At 41.2% G+C, this 18,465-nt stretch overlaps 1 protein-coding gene across 4 annotated transcripts in view; it reads right to left on the bottom strand.

Annotated features, from left to right (window-relative positions):
• The window catches only part of anks1ab (ankyrin repeat and sterile alpha motif domain containing 1Ab), a 39,473-nt gene that overhangs the window by 15,396 nt on the left and 5,612 nt on the right, over window positions 1-18,465 (bottom strand). For all 4 annotated transcript variants that reach the window (XM_017708395.2, XM_017708397.2, XM_017708394.2 and 1 more), the window contains exons 2-7: window positions 14,801-14,870; window positions 7,969-8,084; window positions 7,101-7,199; window positions 6,617-6,763; window positions 4,049-4,156; window positions 3,145-3,312 (exon numbers count right to left, since the gene is read on the bottom strand). In XM_017708395.2, coding sequence (XP_017563884.1) covers window positions 3,145-3,312; window positions 4,049-4,156; window positions 6,617-6,763; window positions 7,101-7,199; window positions 7,969-8,084; window positions 14,801-14,870 — 708 coding nt within the window. The remainder of the gene's footprint in view (window positions 1-3,144; window positions 3,313-4,048; window positions 4,157-6,616; window positions 6,764-7,100; window positions 7,200-7,968; window positions 8,085-14,800; window positions 14,871-18,465) is intronic.

Genomic DNA, 18,465 nt, shown 5'->3' with positions numbered 1-18,465 from the left:
TATGAAGCCCCTAAAAAGTTCTGGTGCAACCTATTACCTTCAGAAGTCACATGCTTAGTGAAATGAAATCCACCTGTGTGCAATCTAAGTGTCACATGATCTGTCAGTATATATACACACCTTTTCTGAAAGGCCCCAGAGACTGCAACACCATTAAGCAAGAGGCACCACTAACCAAACAACACCGTGAAGACCAAGGAGATCTCCAAACAAGTCAGGGACAAAGTTGTTGAGAAGTACAAGTCAGTGTTGGGTTATAAAAAAAGATCCAAATCTCTGATGATCCCCCGGAGCACCATCAAATCCATTATCATCAAATGGAAAGAAATGGTACCACAACAAACCTGCCAAGAGAGGGCCGCCCACCAAAACTCTGAGACCAGGCAAGGAGGGCATTAATCAGAGAGGCAGCATAGAGACCAAAGGTAACCATGAAGGAGCAGCAGAGTTCCCAAGCAGAGCCATAAACTCCATAGAGCTGGGCTTTATGGAAAAGTGGCCAGAAAAAACAGACAAACATAGGAAGGCTCGTTTTGAGTTTGCCACAAGGCATGTGGGAGTCTCCCCAAATAAATGGAGGAAGGTGCTCTGGACAGATGAGACCAAAATTGACCTTTTCGGCCACCGATGAGAACGCTACATCTGGAACAAAACCAACATATCTCATCACCCCAAGAACACATCCACAGTGAAACATGGTGGTGGCGGATCATGCTGTGGGGATGTTTTTCAGCAGCAGGGACTGGGACATTGGTCCAAGTCGAGGGGAAGATGGATGGTGCTGAGTACAGGGATATTCTTGAGCAAAACCTGTTTCAGTCTGTCAGTGATTTGAGACTGGAACAGAGGTTCACCTTCCAACAGGACAATGACCCAAAGCATACTGCCAAAGCAACACTCAAATGGTTTAAGAGGAAACGTGTAACTGTATTGGAATGGCCTAGTCAAAGCCCAGACCTTAATCCAATTAATTTAATCAGGTGTATTAGGAGGTTGTAAATAATTAAAAACAACTCATTATAAGGGAAAGCCAATAAAGACTGTGATGGCTTTTCCCATATGATGCATTAGAGTAAGAGTACAGAGTGCTGGCCAATGAAATATTTCAGATAAGGCTCTTTGCTTAAAATCAGCATCTATAAACATTTGGTGTTTTGCTGGTTTTCAGCCAATTGATTTAATTATTTAAAAAAAAGAAGCAAAAACACTGCTTGATCCATACTCTTGGCCTGTAGTCCAAACGATGAGCAGTTTGCAGACAACAAAGTTAAATGTATTGATTGCTGGAGCTATAAACACACCAAATGGCCCAATGTGGACATCTCTTCTAAGTAGTAGGTTCGCTAAGACACTTTCACCATGGTACTGTTACAAGATGCTATCTTTCCAACAAGTAGGTTCGCCCTGCTGAAGATGCCCCAGTCAACCATCAGTGCCATTTCTGTGAAGTAGAAAAGTAACAACAGCTGAGCCGTAAAGCTGTAGGTCACACAAGCTTACAGAACAGGGCAGAGTACTGAAGCATGAAGTGTTTAAAAATTCTGTGTCATTCTGTGTCAATGCATGCTAGCGCTCAGTAATGCTGAGCACGGTTCAGTTTTGCAGCAAGTCACAGTGTAAATCACAGAGGGCTTGAAAATTACACATAGAAAGGCAGTCTGTCTTTTAGATAAACTGACAAATGCTATTGCTATGTTATCTCAGCTAAAGTTACTTCTCTCACCTCACATCTTGCAGCTCATTAATTGAAATTATGTCTTATTAAGTTACACAAATTGAGTGTAGAAATAGCTTGATGTTTGTCACACTCTAACTGTGATGCATTCTATGTAGTACAGCAACACTTCATACTGTATATGCTACAAATCTTGGTTTGTCAGAAAGCTACAAACCTGAATGCACAGTGCCAAAGTTTGGAGGAATTTTTCATGGTTTAAGTTGGACATCTTAGTTCCAGCGAAGGGAAATATTTATGCTACAGCATACAATTACAATATAGAGAATACAACTTTGTTGAAACATTTAGGAGAAAACCCTTTCCTATTTCACCATGACACTGCAGATGGCAGCACCCATAAAGAAATGGATTTGTGAGTTTGGTGTGGAAGAACTAGCCTCAACCTCATCCAACATCTTTGTGATGAATTGGAACACTTTATCACCTAACATCAGTGCCCGACTTAACTAATGCTCTATTGACTAAGATCAAAGGCATCCCTGTGGCTAGAGGTCTGTGCAGGACTGTTTTTTCAGTCCCGCTCCCTTCTGCTCCCACAAGATCATTTGTCCCGCTCCTGTCTGCAACCAAAATGTTTTGTCCCGCTGCCCCCCAGGCAGTTCCATCAAGACGAGCTGATATCCAATATCTGACACAGTCTATTCACAAATACGTTATTTTCTGCTGAAATAACATGGCAGTCCTGGTCATCGGTCTCACTATGATGTAACTTCACCAAATGCCTTATAGACTTAGCAGCTGTCACCATTGGACTGAAGGTTCCGCCGTCTCTGTGCTGTTCACATGATCAGTTGCTTCACAACTCTTTAGAATGACTTCAATCATTTTAATTGTTTTACTGTTATCATTTAATATTGTTTATATACTGTATATGATTTAGTGGTCCATATGCCTTATTTAGGCTATTCATTAATTCGTGGGATTTCTCACCTACAGTTGGCCGGTTTCCTGCCCGGCCCTGCGCAGTTACTCCCGCAGTGCAAGATATTGTGGCAGGTCCCTTTACATGTAGCCATGTTTCAAAATCTAGTGGAAAGCCTTCCTCAAAGAGTAGAAGCTATTGCTCCCTATTAATGCTCATGGGTTTGGAATGAGGCGTTCAACAAGCACATATGAATATGTCTAAATGTTTTTGGCCATGTGGTGAATGCAGAATGGTGCATGTATTAGTTCTCACTTTTTTAGATGATTTATCAGAAATGTAATCATTGTTCAAATCAATTCCAGCATACAAGCAGCCATTTTTCTCATTCCATCACAATCATTCCAAGTGATTGCTAGTACAGAATGACCGTACTAGTAAAAGCTGAACTAGTAAAGGCTGAATGTTCTGGTCTAGCCCCCTATGCTAAGATCACATGTCAAACTTTCTTGTGCAACCATCTACCACCAGAGAGGAGACTCACATGTGAGCGCGGCCTCTCACTGTAGGAGCGGAGCGAGACGCTGCATTCCTGATCCAGCGCTCTGCTTCTCCTCCCATATTCACCCAGGGGCAGCAGCATGTCCATGGAACGACTCGTATATGGGTCCATGTAACCAAGAGGGGGGTTCTGGGACAAGAGGTCCTGAATCTAAAACACACACGCAACTGTATAATTAATGCAGCAAGATAAAAATAGCACAAGAATTCCTTGGAACTTTGCACTGAGAGTACTATGTTGTGCATCCACAAGTCTCTGAGCAGTGCAAAGGGACATTTTCAGTGTGCATTACATATTATATGGTGGTTTGAAATGATATACATTATCACTGTTAGAAGGACTGGTATCTGAAAATGCAGGGTGCTCTTTGAATTTTGTAAATATTTCATTACGAATGGATTAACAGAAATCATCCATGCACCAAAATTTCAGCTACCAAATTTTTTTTGGCCAAAGATTTATAGTTTTGGTTTTCAGCCCAAAAAAGAAAAAAGGCAAAGAATTTTGGCAGAAAATAACAAAGACTAAACAGGTGTGCAATAGTGTCAAAAATGTAAAAATAATTTTGATGTCAATGAAAACAAGAAAAAAGGCATTTAAAAACACTGTTCCCTTCACTCTCCTGTAAGTGTACACAGGTTCAAGCAGTAGCTGCAGATCAACAGTGAAAATATCAGCCACGTGTAACTATTTCATGCTTTCTATGATTGACATGCGATTTCTGTTAATGTTAAATACCAAAAGTTCAACACTAAAGAGGTTTACCATTTGAAAACATAACAGCAACATGTGATACGCAGAATACAACAATATAAGCAGAAAGTTGCCATTTCAGATATAAACTTTCTTTCTACAGTGATGATATGATATGTAGCATGTCCAGTACCTTGAGCTGGGCAAAGCGGTTGGACTTTGAAGGTGCCTCCTCATATGGTCGCTCCGCTATGGAAGCAATGATTCTCTTCCTGTGGCCAAGTGGGCCAATTTTTAACACCTACACAAGACAGAACATAGTCTAAATCAGGCCACAGCAAACATTATTCATCCTCAAAGAGGAATCTACCAAAGAAAGCTCCTATTTAGACCTTTACAAAATACACATATAACTAAGCACGTTGGCTAAGTACTTGTGGTCAAGGAACAGAGATAGGACACTAAGGCTTTTTTGTAAGTCTGCACCAGAGCTTAGGTTTTTGTGACACTATTACTCTTTTTATTTGATTCTGTTTGTTTTACCTAGATGACACTAAATTATACACATTTATAACACAGGTTGGTCAGGAATTTGACTGCGATTTGAGCACTTGGTTATTTTCACGTTTACCTCCATTGTGGCCAGATAATCAACATATTTTTTCCACTAGCCATAGTGGTCATAAAAAATCCAGATCTTTATACACTGTGTGCACAATTATGTGCACAAGTCTTATTTTTATTAATGACCAACTACAGTGCTCTTGGTTAATCTAAAAATGTTAATAAATCTCAAACATTAATGTTTAAGAAAAATAAAGTGAAGTTTTGGCTTTCTTAGGAGAATATCTATATGTGCACATTTATTGGGCAACTATAATGGTGCAGAATTATTATGCAGCGAAATGAAAAATATTTTCCCATCTCACTTTTTTATTTTCATCTGTTCAAGTGAGAATTATAAACAAACAACTCAAAGCTTTCCAGTGAACATTTCTGAGAAATAAAAAAAAAATTAGTGACCAATATAGCTTCTTTTCAATAACAGTGATGGAGTCATGGAGTCTGTCAGTTTCTTGATCTGTTGACGATCAACTTTTTGTGCAGCAGGAACCACAGCCTCCCAGACCCTGTTCAGAGAGGTGTACTGTTTTCCTTCACTGTAAATCTCCCGTTTAAGAATTGCCCACAAGTTCTCAATTGGGATCAGGTCAGGTGAGGAAGGGGGCCATGTCATAAGTTTCATCTTTAATGCCTTTACTGGCGAGCCATGCAGAGGAGTACATGGATGCATGTGATGGAGCATGTCCTGCATCAAAATCATCGTCTTTTTGAAAGATGCAGATTCTTCCTGTACCACTGCTTAAAGAAAGTGTCTTCTAAAAACTGGCAGTAGGATTGGGAGTTGATTTTGAGCCCATCTTCAACCCGAAAAGGTCCAACCACCTTGCTGGCGTCTGACTCGAAGTGGAGCTCTGTCCCGTTACTGATCCAGCCACGGGCCCATCCATCTGGTCCGTCAAGAGTCACTCTCATTTCATCAGTCCATAACACCTTTGAAAAATCTGTCTTCAGATTCTTCTTGGACCAGTCTATACACTTCAGCTTATGTGTCTTGTTCAGTGGTGGTCGGGTTTCAGCCTTCCTTACCTTGGCCATGTCCCTGAGCGCTGAACATCTTGTACTTCTTGATATTCCAGCTAGGCTGCAGTTCTGGAATAGGACAGAACTGGAAGATTAATGGGTTCCTGCTAGCTTCATGCTTGATTCTTCTCAAATCCTTGGCAGTTATTTTGCATCTTTTTTTCTCAGCACGTTTCTTGCCACCCTCCAACAAAATGTTTGATGGTTCTGTGATCACGCCCCAATATCTTACCAATTTCAGGAGTTATGCATCCCTCTGAGAGACTTTTGGTAATTTTTAACTTTTCAGAGTTAGTTCAATCTCTTTTTTGGTCCATTTTGCCTAAAGAAAAAAGCTGCCTAATAATTATGCACACCTTGATATAGGGTGTTGACCTCCTTAGGCCACACCCTCCCTCATTACACAGATACACATCACCTGCTATGCTTAAATCCATTAAGCATTCAATTTTATCCAGGTTGGAGTTAGAAAATATGCCTAAAAATGATAATATGGTCAAAATACTCACTTGCCTAATAATTGTGCACACAGTGTATTCTTGACATAAATTTCTTAGCCTAGCAATTATGTTGCATGAACATATAGATGCTTAACTTCTACATGTATCACAACTAAAGCAAAAAACTTTATCTTTTTCTTTATGATCTCTTGGCCTAATTATGGGTTAAACTGAACTAGTGAAGCTACTGGTGCTGACCCCAACTATCAAAAACATGTTCTGCAGTCAATATGGCAACATCAGAAGCATGACTTATTGCATGTGTGCCTGCTATGGGCAACTGTGAATAGTTGAATATTAAAACAGGCAGACTGTGTAGACAATACAGCTCTGATGTACTACTTGAAGAAGAGAGAAGCAAGCTCTAATATTTAAATCCCTTGTTTGGTGTGAATCACTGAAAAACCATGTTTCTGCCAACAGTAAAACTGATCCTCGGTTCCTTTGGAAGATTTTTTGCAAACCACAGTTCATTTGTTTAGTGCATACCTGTGAATGGGTTGACTGGTCCCCACCAAACAGGGTACATGTGAAAGCACCCTAAAAATCCCACTGGAATCTCAATGGACTGTAAGACGCATTCGTTTATGCAAAGGGAATTCAGAAGAGATAATTACATTGACAATCTCCAGCTCCCATAGGTTCTTCACACACTCCAGGGTGCGATAGCCACTGGACAGGAAGTTGTGGAGATACTCCCCAAGACCTAAGATCTCCAGCCAGGAGGCTAGTGAGGTACTGCCATCACAACCTAGAGCTTTAACCTATAGAAAGAGTAAAGAACACCTTGCACTGAGTTTCAAGAAATTGAACCTAACATACAGTAAACATTTCATCAGTTTGGGTATTAATTTTGAAGAAAAGCTACATAATGAAATCCCTAATGTTGAATTAACACATATGCTGTTTATATACATACATCTGGTCAAAGATAAATGTTGTAAGAGTGCTTTCAGCACTGGGGATTTTGCTGTTTATGTTAACCAATCTTTTTGGCTATTCACAGAATCCTTTGTAATTTTAAAGCCTATAAATAATTTTGAGAACTTCACAGCCTGAAAAGTGTGTCTGACTTGTTGGTGGTAAGATTATAAACAGCACCTTCGGTAGGCTCTTTGCTGCGTGAAGAATTTTCTTCCGATGGCCCGGGTCTGTGATGCCAATTTCCCTAAGGTCTTCATCTTCCATTACATTGCTACCCTGCACACATGCATTCAAGTTCAGTGTTTGTCCATTTTTAAATCATGTTTTGATAATTATTAGGCACAAGTAACACTATACAAAGTACAGTACAAACACTATAGGCACACAAATACCTGGGATGTCCAAAAGTATCCAGACACATTTTCTAATTAAAGAACTGGGCTTTGCCAATTGCTGACACCGATGTTAAATTTCAAGCGTACAAGCTGTGTAACCCATTGAAAAATTTTGACACTAGAATAGGACACGTTTGAGCACCCATACACAAGCTGAGATCACAATGAGCAATGCTAAGCATCAGCAGGTGAAGTGATGCAAAGCTCCCCAACTCCCCACCTTGAGTACTGGAGTGGTGAAAATATGTTCTCTGAAGGGACTAAGCACCACTGAACCTTTTGTGGAGGAGTTAGAGTGTCATTTATGAGCAAGACTTACTCAACTTATGTGCCTGATCTCTCTAATATTCTTGGGCCAAAAGGGGGACAAGCTCCCTACTGAAACCTTTTTTCGAAAGAGCATGTGTCAGGATACTTTTGGACATACTTCTGCACCCAGCTCAAGCTATGGTTTCTGACTGGATTTCAGATCTTTCAGTTGCATTTTAAACAGCAAGCTGGTACAGCCACAAAAGGTCCTCAGCACCTTTTGGGATGGTTTTTGACCAGCTTGGTTTGGAGAAATGGAAGAATGATGAATTGTGGTCTACAGATTTCAGTTAATTCAACCACTTGGCTGAATATTCAGTGGGGCACAAAAGACCACTCACCATGAAACGCAGGTCGTCGAATCCATTGAGCAGCAGCTTGCTCTCGTACTGAGGGAAGCCCACGTGCTCCAGCCACTCCCCCACCGACTGCTCCAGCACCCGGCTCCCTGCTGCATCTGCCGACAGAGGGAGGCGTTTGAGCAGCGAGAAGCCATTGAGCCGGTAGCAGCGGCACTCAGAGGCCGAGATGTGGCACTGCCACATCATCTTTGGCCAGCAGAGCCAAGGGCAGCAGCAGCAAGGCAGCGTCCAGGCTTGGACAAGGGGGCCACCAGCAGCAGGGGCCCACCACACACACAGACGACAAGAGTGGTGAGCGAGCCACCAGGAGCCCTCGCTGCCAGGAGAAGGGCAGAGGTAGAGGTCGGCAGCTAGTCCTTTCGAAGAGCGGCTTCAAGTAAGTGAGTCCAGTGGAGAAGGACAATTTGGCATTGTCCTTCGAAAGGAGAGGAAAATAGTGGAGCGATACACAATTGTGCTCCCTTTGATTCAAATCAAACTACTCAGACCTAAATGGACTAGAAGATCAGAAAGTTCTCAGGGAACTTTTGCGCCACAAGATCTTCACCTCTACCACACGATACAAAGAAGCAGCAATCTCCCTGATATACATGTGTTCTTTTTCTCAGATGCACATGCCACTTTGCATTGTGAAGCTCAGTCTAACCTAGTTGGTGACCCTCAAGACAGACAGCAGAAGGAGGACTTTTCAAAATGCCCCAAACCACTTACTTACACAGTACCCATTACAGACCCTTTAACTGTCACACTCTCAAACTCACTGGGCCAATGTTGGAATTCAGCTACAGTGCCAACTGGTTAGAGATAAGAAAGACTCCTTGCATCACCTCTGCTCATGAAATGAAATGCATGTCACATTTACCAAGTCCACATTATCCTCCTGCCCTGCTGTTGATTCAGAATCCCTCAATCCATCAGAGGCTCGCAAGTGTGGCCACTGCCGAATCAACCGGCCCCTGATGACGACTTGTTTCCACTCGCTCTAATCCAAGGACTACTGGTCCTTCTTGGCTCAAGCGCACTCCGGTGGTCTAGCATGCCAGAGCGGAGCGCATCATCATCAAAGCGAGCAGAGGCGACCTTTGATCCAGTAGAAGGCAGGTACGCTTGATATCTCCATTGGAAAGCCCTGCAGGCGGTTCCTTCTCTCACCCTGCGGTCCGGTTGCGCTCTGAGGTCTCTCCTGGTCTGTGGTGGATGTTCCTGTGGCTCTGCTGCATATCCCCAATTCTGGGCGCACTCAGTCGCAGCAGCGGCCGCAATCACGGCTCACAAAGCGAAAACATCCAGATAATACACTCCTCCTCCTGAAAGCCACCGGCGACTCCTTCCTTCCTCGGCTGCAGTCATCAATCCTGTGCCGCGCAAACGCCCTCATCCTAATCCCATTCATGCATCCATTCACGCTCGCCTCTTCCCTTTTTTTGCCCCCCTTTTTTTTGCGACCAGTTCCTCTCCTCACACCCCCTTGCCCGCTCTCTCATTGAGAGAGATATTCTCTCGTTTGCAAGCACTGCAGGGCTGCCATATGCTGTCTGATGCTGTGTGCCTCTGCACAGCGTAAACCGAGGTTCTGTTCCTCCCCTCTATCTCACCCCCTCCCTCCTTTTCACTGTCTCTCTCTGTTTCCCCTCTTTCTTTCTCTCTCTCTACCACGATCAATCCACAGCCTCTCTCTCTCTCTTTCTCTCTCTCTTTACCCCCCTTTCCCTCACCACACTGATTAAAATTGCACACAGGCTCTCTGATCTTGCTGGTGCAGAAAGGACATCATCAGAGGCAGGAGCAGGAGAGAGAGAGAGAGAGAGAGAGAGAGGGGGGAGAGAGAGAGACAAACCCAAATCACAAACTGCCGTGCCAGGACCAGCCAGAGGATGAGAGAAAACAGGGGTGGGGGGTAGAAAAACGTGTAGGTTCTTCTTTTCTCCCTCCTCCCCCTCCCCTTTGCACTCTTAAGTGCTTCCAGAGCCCATGCACTCTATGAAAAATTAAATCACAGCCAAGTCATATACCATGGTAAATTATCAGAGGAATTACATCCATGAACATGTCACCGTACCATTTGGGGAGCGGGGGGTGCTGGGGCTGCATGTTAAATGTTAAGTCAGCGAAACGCATTGCGTAGTAGCATAATCCTCCCCAAACCCACCTTCATAGCGGAATATGCCAACATCTGAGTCTTCCCTAGCACAGGGATTTTTCGTATTGTTAAAAATGTGCACTCTCGCGTTTTGAGCCATTATCATACATTTCTGTGGCGCCGTATATGCTTCTGATATTCCACGGACGGCACGAAAGGCGTCGTGAAATATTCTAATTTGGCAGTCTTACACATCGATGCATGTGCATGCATGCAGGGCATTATGGAAATACATCAGGGAGGAGTGCAATCACATGCGCTGTCAGCCTGCCTGAACATTACTCACAACCTCATAAGCACGGTTCCCTGCCTGAGATGATATCAGTGCAGAGCGCTGATTAACGGGGACATCTTTTTGAACTGGTTCAAAACTCCAGAGGAGGTAGCACCATCTGAGGTAAACACCTGTGCAACGCGCTTTTGCTTTGCTTGCTGTGCGACAAATTAGGTGTTGACGCAGCTTTGTAATTGAATGAGTAAACTGGTGCTGGCAATGGGAATGTGAATGATGCCTTCTATCTGATTACATCATCAGAACTTGGAATTAAAATAATATTGTTATACTGTTGTGGTGACACTGCAGTTTTATTGCCATTAATTAAGTTGAAAGAAAGTGTTTCATGTACAAATGTAGTCCTTTCAGAATCTTAGAGATACACATCAGTAATCTGCATCTACAGCACATTTTATCACATAAGAGTTCTTACCTGTGATAAAAACCTTTTCTGTAAAAGCTCAGCAACACAAAATATGATACACACATTTTCAATAAATAATGTAATATATTAATAATAATAATGATCACAATAAACAGTTCTTCTGCCAAGAAATGTAGTTAATTTAGAGCAAGGCTACTCAAAGTGTGGCCCACCGTCCAAAAGTTCACCCATGAGGACGTTTCATTTGGCCCACCAGAGAGTTACCCTAACAATACCCCCCTAACCTAATGAGAGAACAAACATATTTTCATATGACATATATAATATATAAACTATAAATGATCAAATTAATATTTTCCTTTTAAATTGATATTTTTATGTAAAAACATTGTAAAATATAGTAAAATGGATTTTTCAAAATTCAGCCTGCTTTCTTTATTTGCATACTGTTTTGTCTTTTTGGCCTTCGACTCATGTTGTACTTTGGCCGCCAAGACAAAACAGTGTGGGCAGCCCAGGTTTGGACCACACTATTGTTGCCAAGCAACCGTGGACAACCAATGGAGGACAAGGACTTTCAGTTAATCACTGTACACTGCAGTTTCATTTCATTTTTTTTTTATAATATAAATATCATAATATAGTTTTGTATAATATTGAAACCTTCACCTTTTAGTGTCTGCTCATTCAATTACCACCGCAATGAGAATGCTTATGCTTGTCTATCAAGTATTTAGAACCAAGACTATCCACTTTATAAGATGTGATAAAAAGGGTATGAAAAAATAATAAACTTTGTAACTTACAAAGAAATGTGAGAACTTTAACCTTTGTACAAGGTGAAATTATTCAAAGGGAAAAAAATCCATAATAAAATAAACATTTGTCAAAATTATTGGTATACCCGGGACTTCTTGCAGACAAAATCTATGCTGATGGATGACTGAAGGTTTTAGGCCTTATCTCTACCAAGGGGGCCAATAATTCTGGAGGGCACTGCATATTGACTCTTAATTGGATAATTAAGGTTACACTGAGCTCTTGAGAAATCTAAAAGGAATGGCCTTCAAGAAAAATGGATAAAGCTGATGTAAACAAATGGCTTAAAGGATTCCTCTTTCTATGTTGCCACTCGACTCTTAAACAATAGAACTCAGGAAAACGACCCTTTAGTCATGTTGACGTTCTTACGATGACAAATTTGATAAGCTATAAGTAACAAAGCACTGGTGAGCTCTTTTTATCCCCCCAAAACACCTTACGAAACCATTCCAAACATTCAGGGAGCCTCCCACGAGAGTCTGGAGAGCACTAGCTCACAAATAATGACTCACTCAGGTCCCATACTGCTACCATTCTCTTCTCCAAGACTTTAACTCTAAATAAATGTATCTCTCCCAGACAAAGCACTATAAAAATACACTGCTTTTGCCCATTTATAGCTACCACTTAGGGACACAGGCAGTGTAAGGGAAAAAAGGAACCTTAGGGCCTAATTACCAAGAGTCACAGGGATGACCAGCATTGCCAGGGAAGTGGGTCACTCTGTATCCTCTATCTATCCTAAATCAGGCCAAGGTGCCCATTCTGTGTTAAAATATCAAGTACAGAAATACTGAACCAAGTCCCAGACTGGAAGAGGAGAGATACAGAGTGCTCCAAAAAGAAAAAGTACAGATATAACAGATATACTTCAACATTGAACAGGAAGGAGCTTGTTAATGCAGCCACTGCTCCACTGAGGGATTCTAGTCCAGTATATAACATGCTGTTGTCTCTTAACATGAGGATCAAAGAAGCACCAATGCCAGCAAAGCAGGCCATTGTGAGGCAGAAAATCAGACAAAATCAGAGGCAAAGGCAAAACATTTTATCTATCAAAGTCAACAGAAACAATTTCAGACAGAAATTTATATGATTACCAGAAAAAAACACTGGATTTTTGTCCTCAAAAAGTGGCGAAGTAAGTCAACATTTACAACGTTAATTTGTGTTTAAAATGTTATTAATATATGACATTTTGATATTAAGGAAGCTGCAGCTGTGCTGTCCATTTTGTCTTGACACAGCCGTCTTTGTGAAGAGGTGTGAGATGTTTCCACAGTTTTTACTGTATCTCTCCCCTTTAAACCCTCACTGCTCGCTAGCAGCTCAACATCTCACACGCCAACAGTGTCCTAGTTAATCTGAAAACAGAGTTACGGGGAAAATATTTTATTTGATTATATTAATTAAAAATATCCAAGGCATCCATTCCACTGCTGGAATGTCCACTAGGGGGCCTGTAATGAGGCTAAGAAGCAAGAATGCGCAGGTGAGATTAACAATAGCAGCCAAACTAGCTGAGCATGTACAGTAGTAGCTGACTAAACAATTTTTTCGATTATTAACGAAAACTGGAAATCTGTTCCTTTAAGGCAGTGCTATTTCCAATGTCTGAGAATCTAAAATAGATGTCAGAGACCTCAAGAGGCATATCCATATGGAAAATGTGATTATCAAATATACATTTGCAAAGTATGAAACTTGACAAAAACATATCTGTTAAATATATATTTTAAAAATGCACTTATTTGTATTTGTTTTTATACTTTTTCAATTGAAGTTTTAACAAAAGTTACACATATAACTAAACATACATTAACTGAATTAACAGCACTGTCTTCTAATCTTTGTATTGTACTTTCCTTTAACCATGTACGTATTCAGTAAGGCACTCACACCCAGTGTATTTCAAATAATGTGTGCATCAATACCTACAACAGTTACTTTTGCCAAATTAAAGCTTCATTTGCTAATATAAATGAAGATACTGTAATACAAATTTAAGGGCATTTGACAGTATTTTCATATTTTAGTTTTTCATACATTTTCAGATGAATTTGATAAATATGTTTACATATATTTGTTTTATATGGTACCTTTATATATCTGATACATCCCTATACATTTTAAAATAAATGTATTTTAAAATATATTTGAATAATATGGCACTTGAAACATATTTCAAACATGTTAAAAATTCATGTCCATATATTTCTTTTTCAATATAGATACCACAAGATACAGGCAAAGCTACCGTCCAAAACCTGGGAAGCTCAGGAGTAAAGCTTTAAGGCAGATGAGATGAAGCAGAGTAAAAGAGGCAAGTATGGAGAAAGAAGAAACATATGAAGCATCGTGGAACTGCATATTCTGTGGAACTAGCTCTCTTGCCTGTACTGATGATGTGACTGCCAACAGCAGCAGCAGGACGAATCAACAGAAGTCAACAAATGAATCTTAACTGAGATCCAACCAAATGTCTCAAAGCTTAGTGGATGGCACCTCAGCACAGTGGCCCAAAACACACTGCTCTTTCAGAACCAAGAGGTGGAACGTTCTTGACTGACCAAATGAATCAATGGACCTGGACTCTATTTGAGCAAGCACTTCACTTACTGAACATAAAATTGAAGGCAAAAAGCCACAGAAACAAGCAGCAAATGGCTGTCATTACAGGCTTGGCAGAGCATCAAGAGCGAAGATGCTCAATGTCCTCAGACAGTCATCAGCTGCAGAAGATTTACAACCAAGTAATAGCATGACAATTTTATTTAGGCGTATGTTATGTCATCCAATTATTATTTATGAAATCGGAGACTATGTATATTGGCAGTGATGGCTGTATAATTCACCATATGGATATAATTACCTTTGAATGAAAGCTGCTATTGTGCACTTTAATCTTACAGCCACAGCTTCATTTCAAATAAAAGTATATGAATTGCAGAATACAAAACAGGAGAAAAATGTGTCGTCCAATTACTTACCAACCGCTCTACATTTTCTTTCATGCACAGTTTCTTTGGCATGGTTCGGCATCTAATCCTCCCAACAAATGTGATGAAATGAATTGGCCTACAAGTCATCTACTTCAGCGCACATTTTGCTATGCTCTTGGAACTGGGGAGAGATCAGAGAGAGACAGAGGCATTTTCCATGTCTCTTTGAGGTGTAGCATCGAATTTACCTGTGGATGCTGGCTGATGTTCCTTGGAGAGTTCGATGCCTGCATCAATTAATGTCATGATCTTCTCAATCTGGTGGAGAGAGATGGCAGGGACAGAGTTATAGATTTGCTTTAAAATACAGCAGCTGTTACAGACCATTTCACCATATTAGTATTACAGCTTTCCCCTAGCCAGTCTAATGTTTTAAGTTTGTTTTTACTGAATGCGCATTCATGTGTTCAGTACAAGTGACTAATCCTCAGATCGTGATACTCAGTTACAAAACGCCTTTGAACACCAACCACCGAAAGCCCCTTCTAAATCAAGAGCTGACCTAATTTCGGTTAATATACTGTAGGAACAGAGAAACAACAAGATTTCCTTAACAGAAGATTTCACCCCTCCTCCCCCACCCAAAAAAGCCAGAGTGAGAGTTAGTGTGGACCAGTTAACATGATATCATTTACATAACGCTTGCTGGCACACAGTAGCTTTCAGTCATAATTAGCATTATTACCATGTTGGAAGCACTCCTTTTTATCTAAAAATTAAGCTCATAGAGCTAGGATTTGTGTTCTAAGACGACTGAATGGCCTGACTGCATTTTGTTACTCGGATGCATTCAATATTCCACAAATGAGATTACAAAACCAAGAGGGCATTTTTCACTGTTAGCACTCTTTAGCCAATACTTTTCCTCAGATGGACAGGAGCTTAGAGATTGCTTGTCTCCAATCAATGGATTTATATGAGAGGACTAAAATAGGAAAAGGGGAGTTTTTTATGTAATATTTAAAGTCTGAAAACTCCTTCTGCTCTGTGCTAGTGGCATCAACATGCTAGCAAGCCCCTGGATTCATTTAGCAGTCAGACGCCAAGGCCCACATGGAAGATCCCCCCAAGTCATACAGCCCTTCACATTTTCCACTCCAAATTAACCTACTTACATTCTATATCGCATCCCCCCACCCTGCCATCCACCGTGGAGTGCACCTTACATCACTGCAGTCTCTGAAGGTAGACCTTAGAGATCTCCAAGATGCTTCTGCATATGCAAAGCTCATCTAGAGAAATCCAGTGCTGAGTCCGTTTTCTGGGTTTCTATAGGGCTAGTGTTTCAAGCGTGAGCTTGTGGACGGTGAGAGAAGTGAAGCTATTGAGTTATGTTGGGGGAAAAAGGGCACCCTGAATGTACTTGACTCAAATGTGTGCTTTGTTTCCACATAAACCAACTTATTGTCAAAAGAAAGTACAAACCTTATTTTCACAAACGGTGGGACAGTATAGAGGAGCTTCCAGGAAAACCTATTAGCCTACACTTTGAGCATGTTGAGGTTCGAGTCAGTGAATAATCCAACAATTTATTAACCATATTTCTCAACAAACGATTAAAAGGACTGTATTTCTGTGTATAATGTGCAAAAGATTCAGAAATCTCTGTATATAAACAACAAAGCCGAAAACCAGAATTGACTGCCTGTGACCTTCAATTCCTCAGATTGTGGCACAACCGTCTAAATGTTGACCCTATCATCAGGAGATCCCTGGTGATGCTACAGCCATCTGTGGCTGGGAGTCCAAGAGAGCACAATTCTCTGAATTCCTCACTCTCTCTGGGTGGGTAGGATGGCCTCCCTTCTACCCCCATCACTCAACAAAATGATGTGGAGGCTGGCTTCACAGGTCTCAGAGGAGGCATGTGCTAGGCTTTGCGCTCCTAGGGCTGGTGGTACTGTGTGTTTGGGTCCTAACTAATGGGTGGAATGGGAAACGACTAAATTGTTGAGAAAATTGGGGAACCCCCCCAAATCAATATGCTTCTATGATGGATATCAACACATGGGCTCAGGAATACTTTGACAAACAACTGTCAAACAACTTTGTTTGTTGCAGCACAAATGCAAGTTAGACATATGTAAGAAACACCACTGACTCTCTGGGCTTGACCTCATCTGAAATGGACTGGAGCACCGCTGAAACGTGTATAGTGGTATGACAAGCCAGCCTTTAAGGTAGTTTGTATAAATAATGGACGTTGTGTTGTCCACGCCAAAAAAAGAGGACCATCTGGACTGTTACCAGCGTAAAGTTCAGATGCCAGTGCCTGTCATGGTCTGGGTTGTGTTAGTGCCTACGGCTTGGCAAATGTGCGAATGCTGAAAGATGTGCACATTTTGGAGCAACATATGCTGCCTTTTAGATCTTTTTTAGAAACACCACCCACGCTTATGTCAGCAACGCTTATGTGGTTTTAATATCACACCACAATGAGCACAAAATGCTTAATCAGTTGCACTAAAGTACTGTATAATGATAGAACGGCAAAAATGTCTGATTTCAAAACTGGATTAACTGGTGTCTTCAGTCCCCACACGTCGTTAATAGTAAAGGTGATGTAACAGTGGTAAACATGCTCCTGTCCCAACTTTTTGGAATGTGTTGTAGGCAAACAAAAACAATAAAGTTCAAAAGGTAAAATATTAAATATGGTGTCTCTGTCCTGTTTTCACTTTAATACAGGTGAAACAGAACTTATGAATTTTGGTTTGTAAAATGAATCAAACAGCACTGCAGTAATATATTTTGTTTATGTGAAACCACTGTCCACATTTGAATCAAGAGCAATTTTTTCTGGTGTAAATATAGACTTTACACAAAAAAGTGACTAACTGCACATCCTCGGATTGGACAGAATGTTCTTTTTGTAATTCCTAAAGCCGTAATATCAGCAAAAGTGCTGTTACTGCATTTTCACTGAAGTTCTCCTGAAAGAACAGATTAGGTTAAATTCAAAGGGTAAGGTTCTGATCTCTGAGTATATGTCTAAGAGCCAATAGGCAAAGACTTAAGGCTTTAAATTAAGTGTGCGTACTGCTGGCCCTGAAGAGCCCGTGTAGCTCTCCATACTCAACATAAACGATTTCACTCATAAAGGCCTTGATAATTAGCTAGTATGTTGAACAAGGGGTGGATCCCAGCTTTTAATGGCATGTTTGTGTTTGCAACAATTGCTAGTAAATAGCAACAATTGCTAGAGGCTTCTTATTTTGGTTAATAACTAGGTAGTAGACAAACGAGGCATCTGCAAGGCAGTGAAGAATTACCGCATCTGCATGAATCAATGTGTGCATGTTGCACAAAAAAGCTGTAGAAAACCCTCTCCTGTGGTTTTAACCTAGTGAGGCAATGCAATTCCAAGATACATATGAGTGTCTGTAAATCTGTGAACCGCCTCAACCCTGAAAATGTGCACAGTGCGTTTTCACTGTTTGAGTAAATCATTGAACTGTGGTCAGAAATCTTCATTATGCTGGAGCCGGGAAGAAAGAAAGGGAAAGAGGTGGATAGAGGAGGAGGGGTAGAGACACATCAGTTATTGCAGTCGTAGCCTGGAGCCTTGAAGTTCCAAGGCTTCCAAAAACGATGCATGAAATGCTAACGTTCCAATCTGCAGAGCCAGCAATAAGGGGACATTACACAAGGTCCACACTAACGAGTGAAGATGTGAAAGCCAGCAGCTTTAAGAAAATGTGAAGTGGAGGGGTAATAAAGATTTAATACCAGCCTGGCCGCTCCTATGTGCCAGAGTGGTAACAAGATTACAGGCCCCAAAGACTAGCCGCAATATCGAGTAATGGAGTGATGGCATAGAATGCTGGAAGCGTCTGACAGAAGGGATGTCAAG

This window comes from Pygocentrus nattereri, chromosome 26 (genome assembly GCF_015220715.1).
Source record: "Pygocentrus nattereri isolate fPygNat1 chromosome 26, fPygNat1.pri, whole genome shotgun sequence".
NCBI lineage: Eukaryota > Metazoa > Chordata > Actinopteri > Characiformes > Serrasalmidae > Pygocentrus > Pygocentrus nattereri.
Note: the sequence above shows the minus strand (reverse complement) of the source record. Positions and strands in the feature narration are given on the sequence as shown.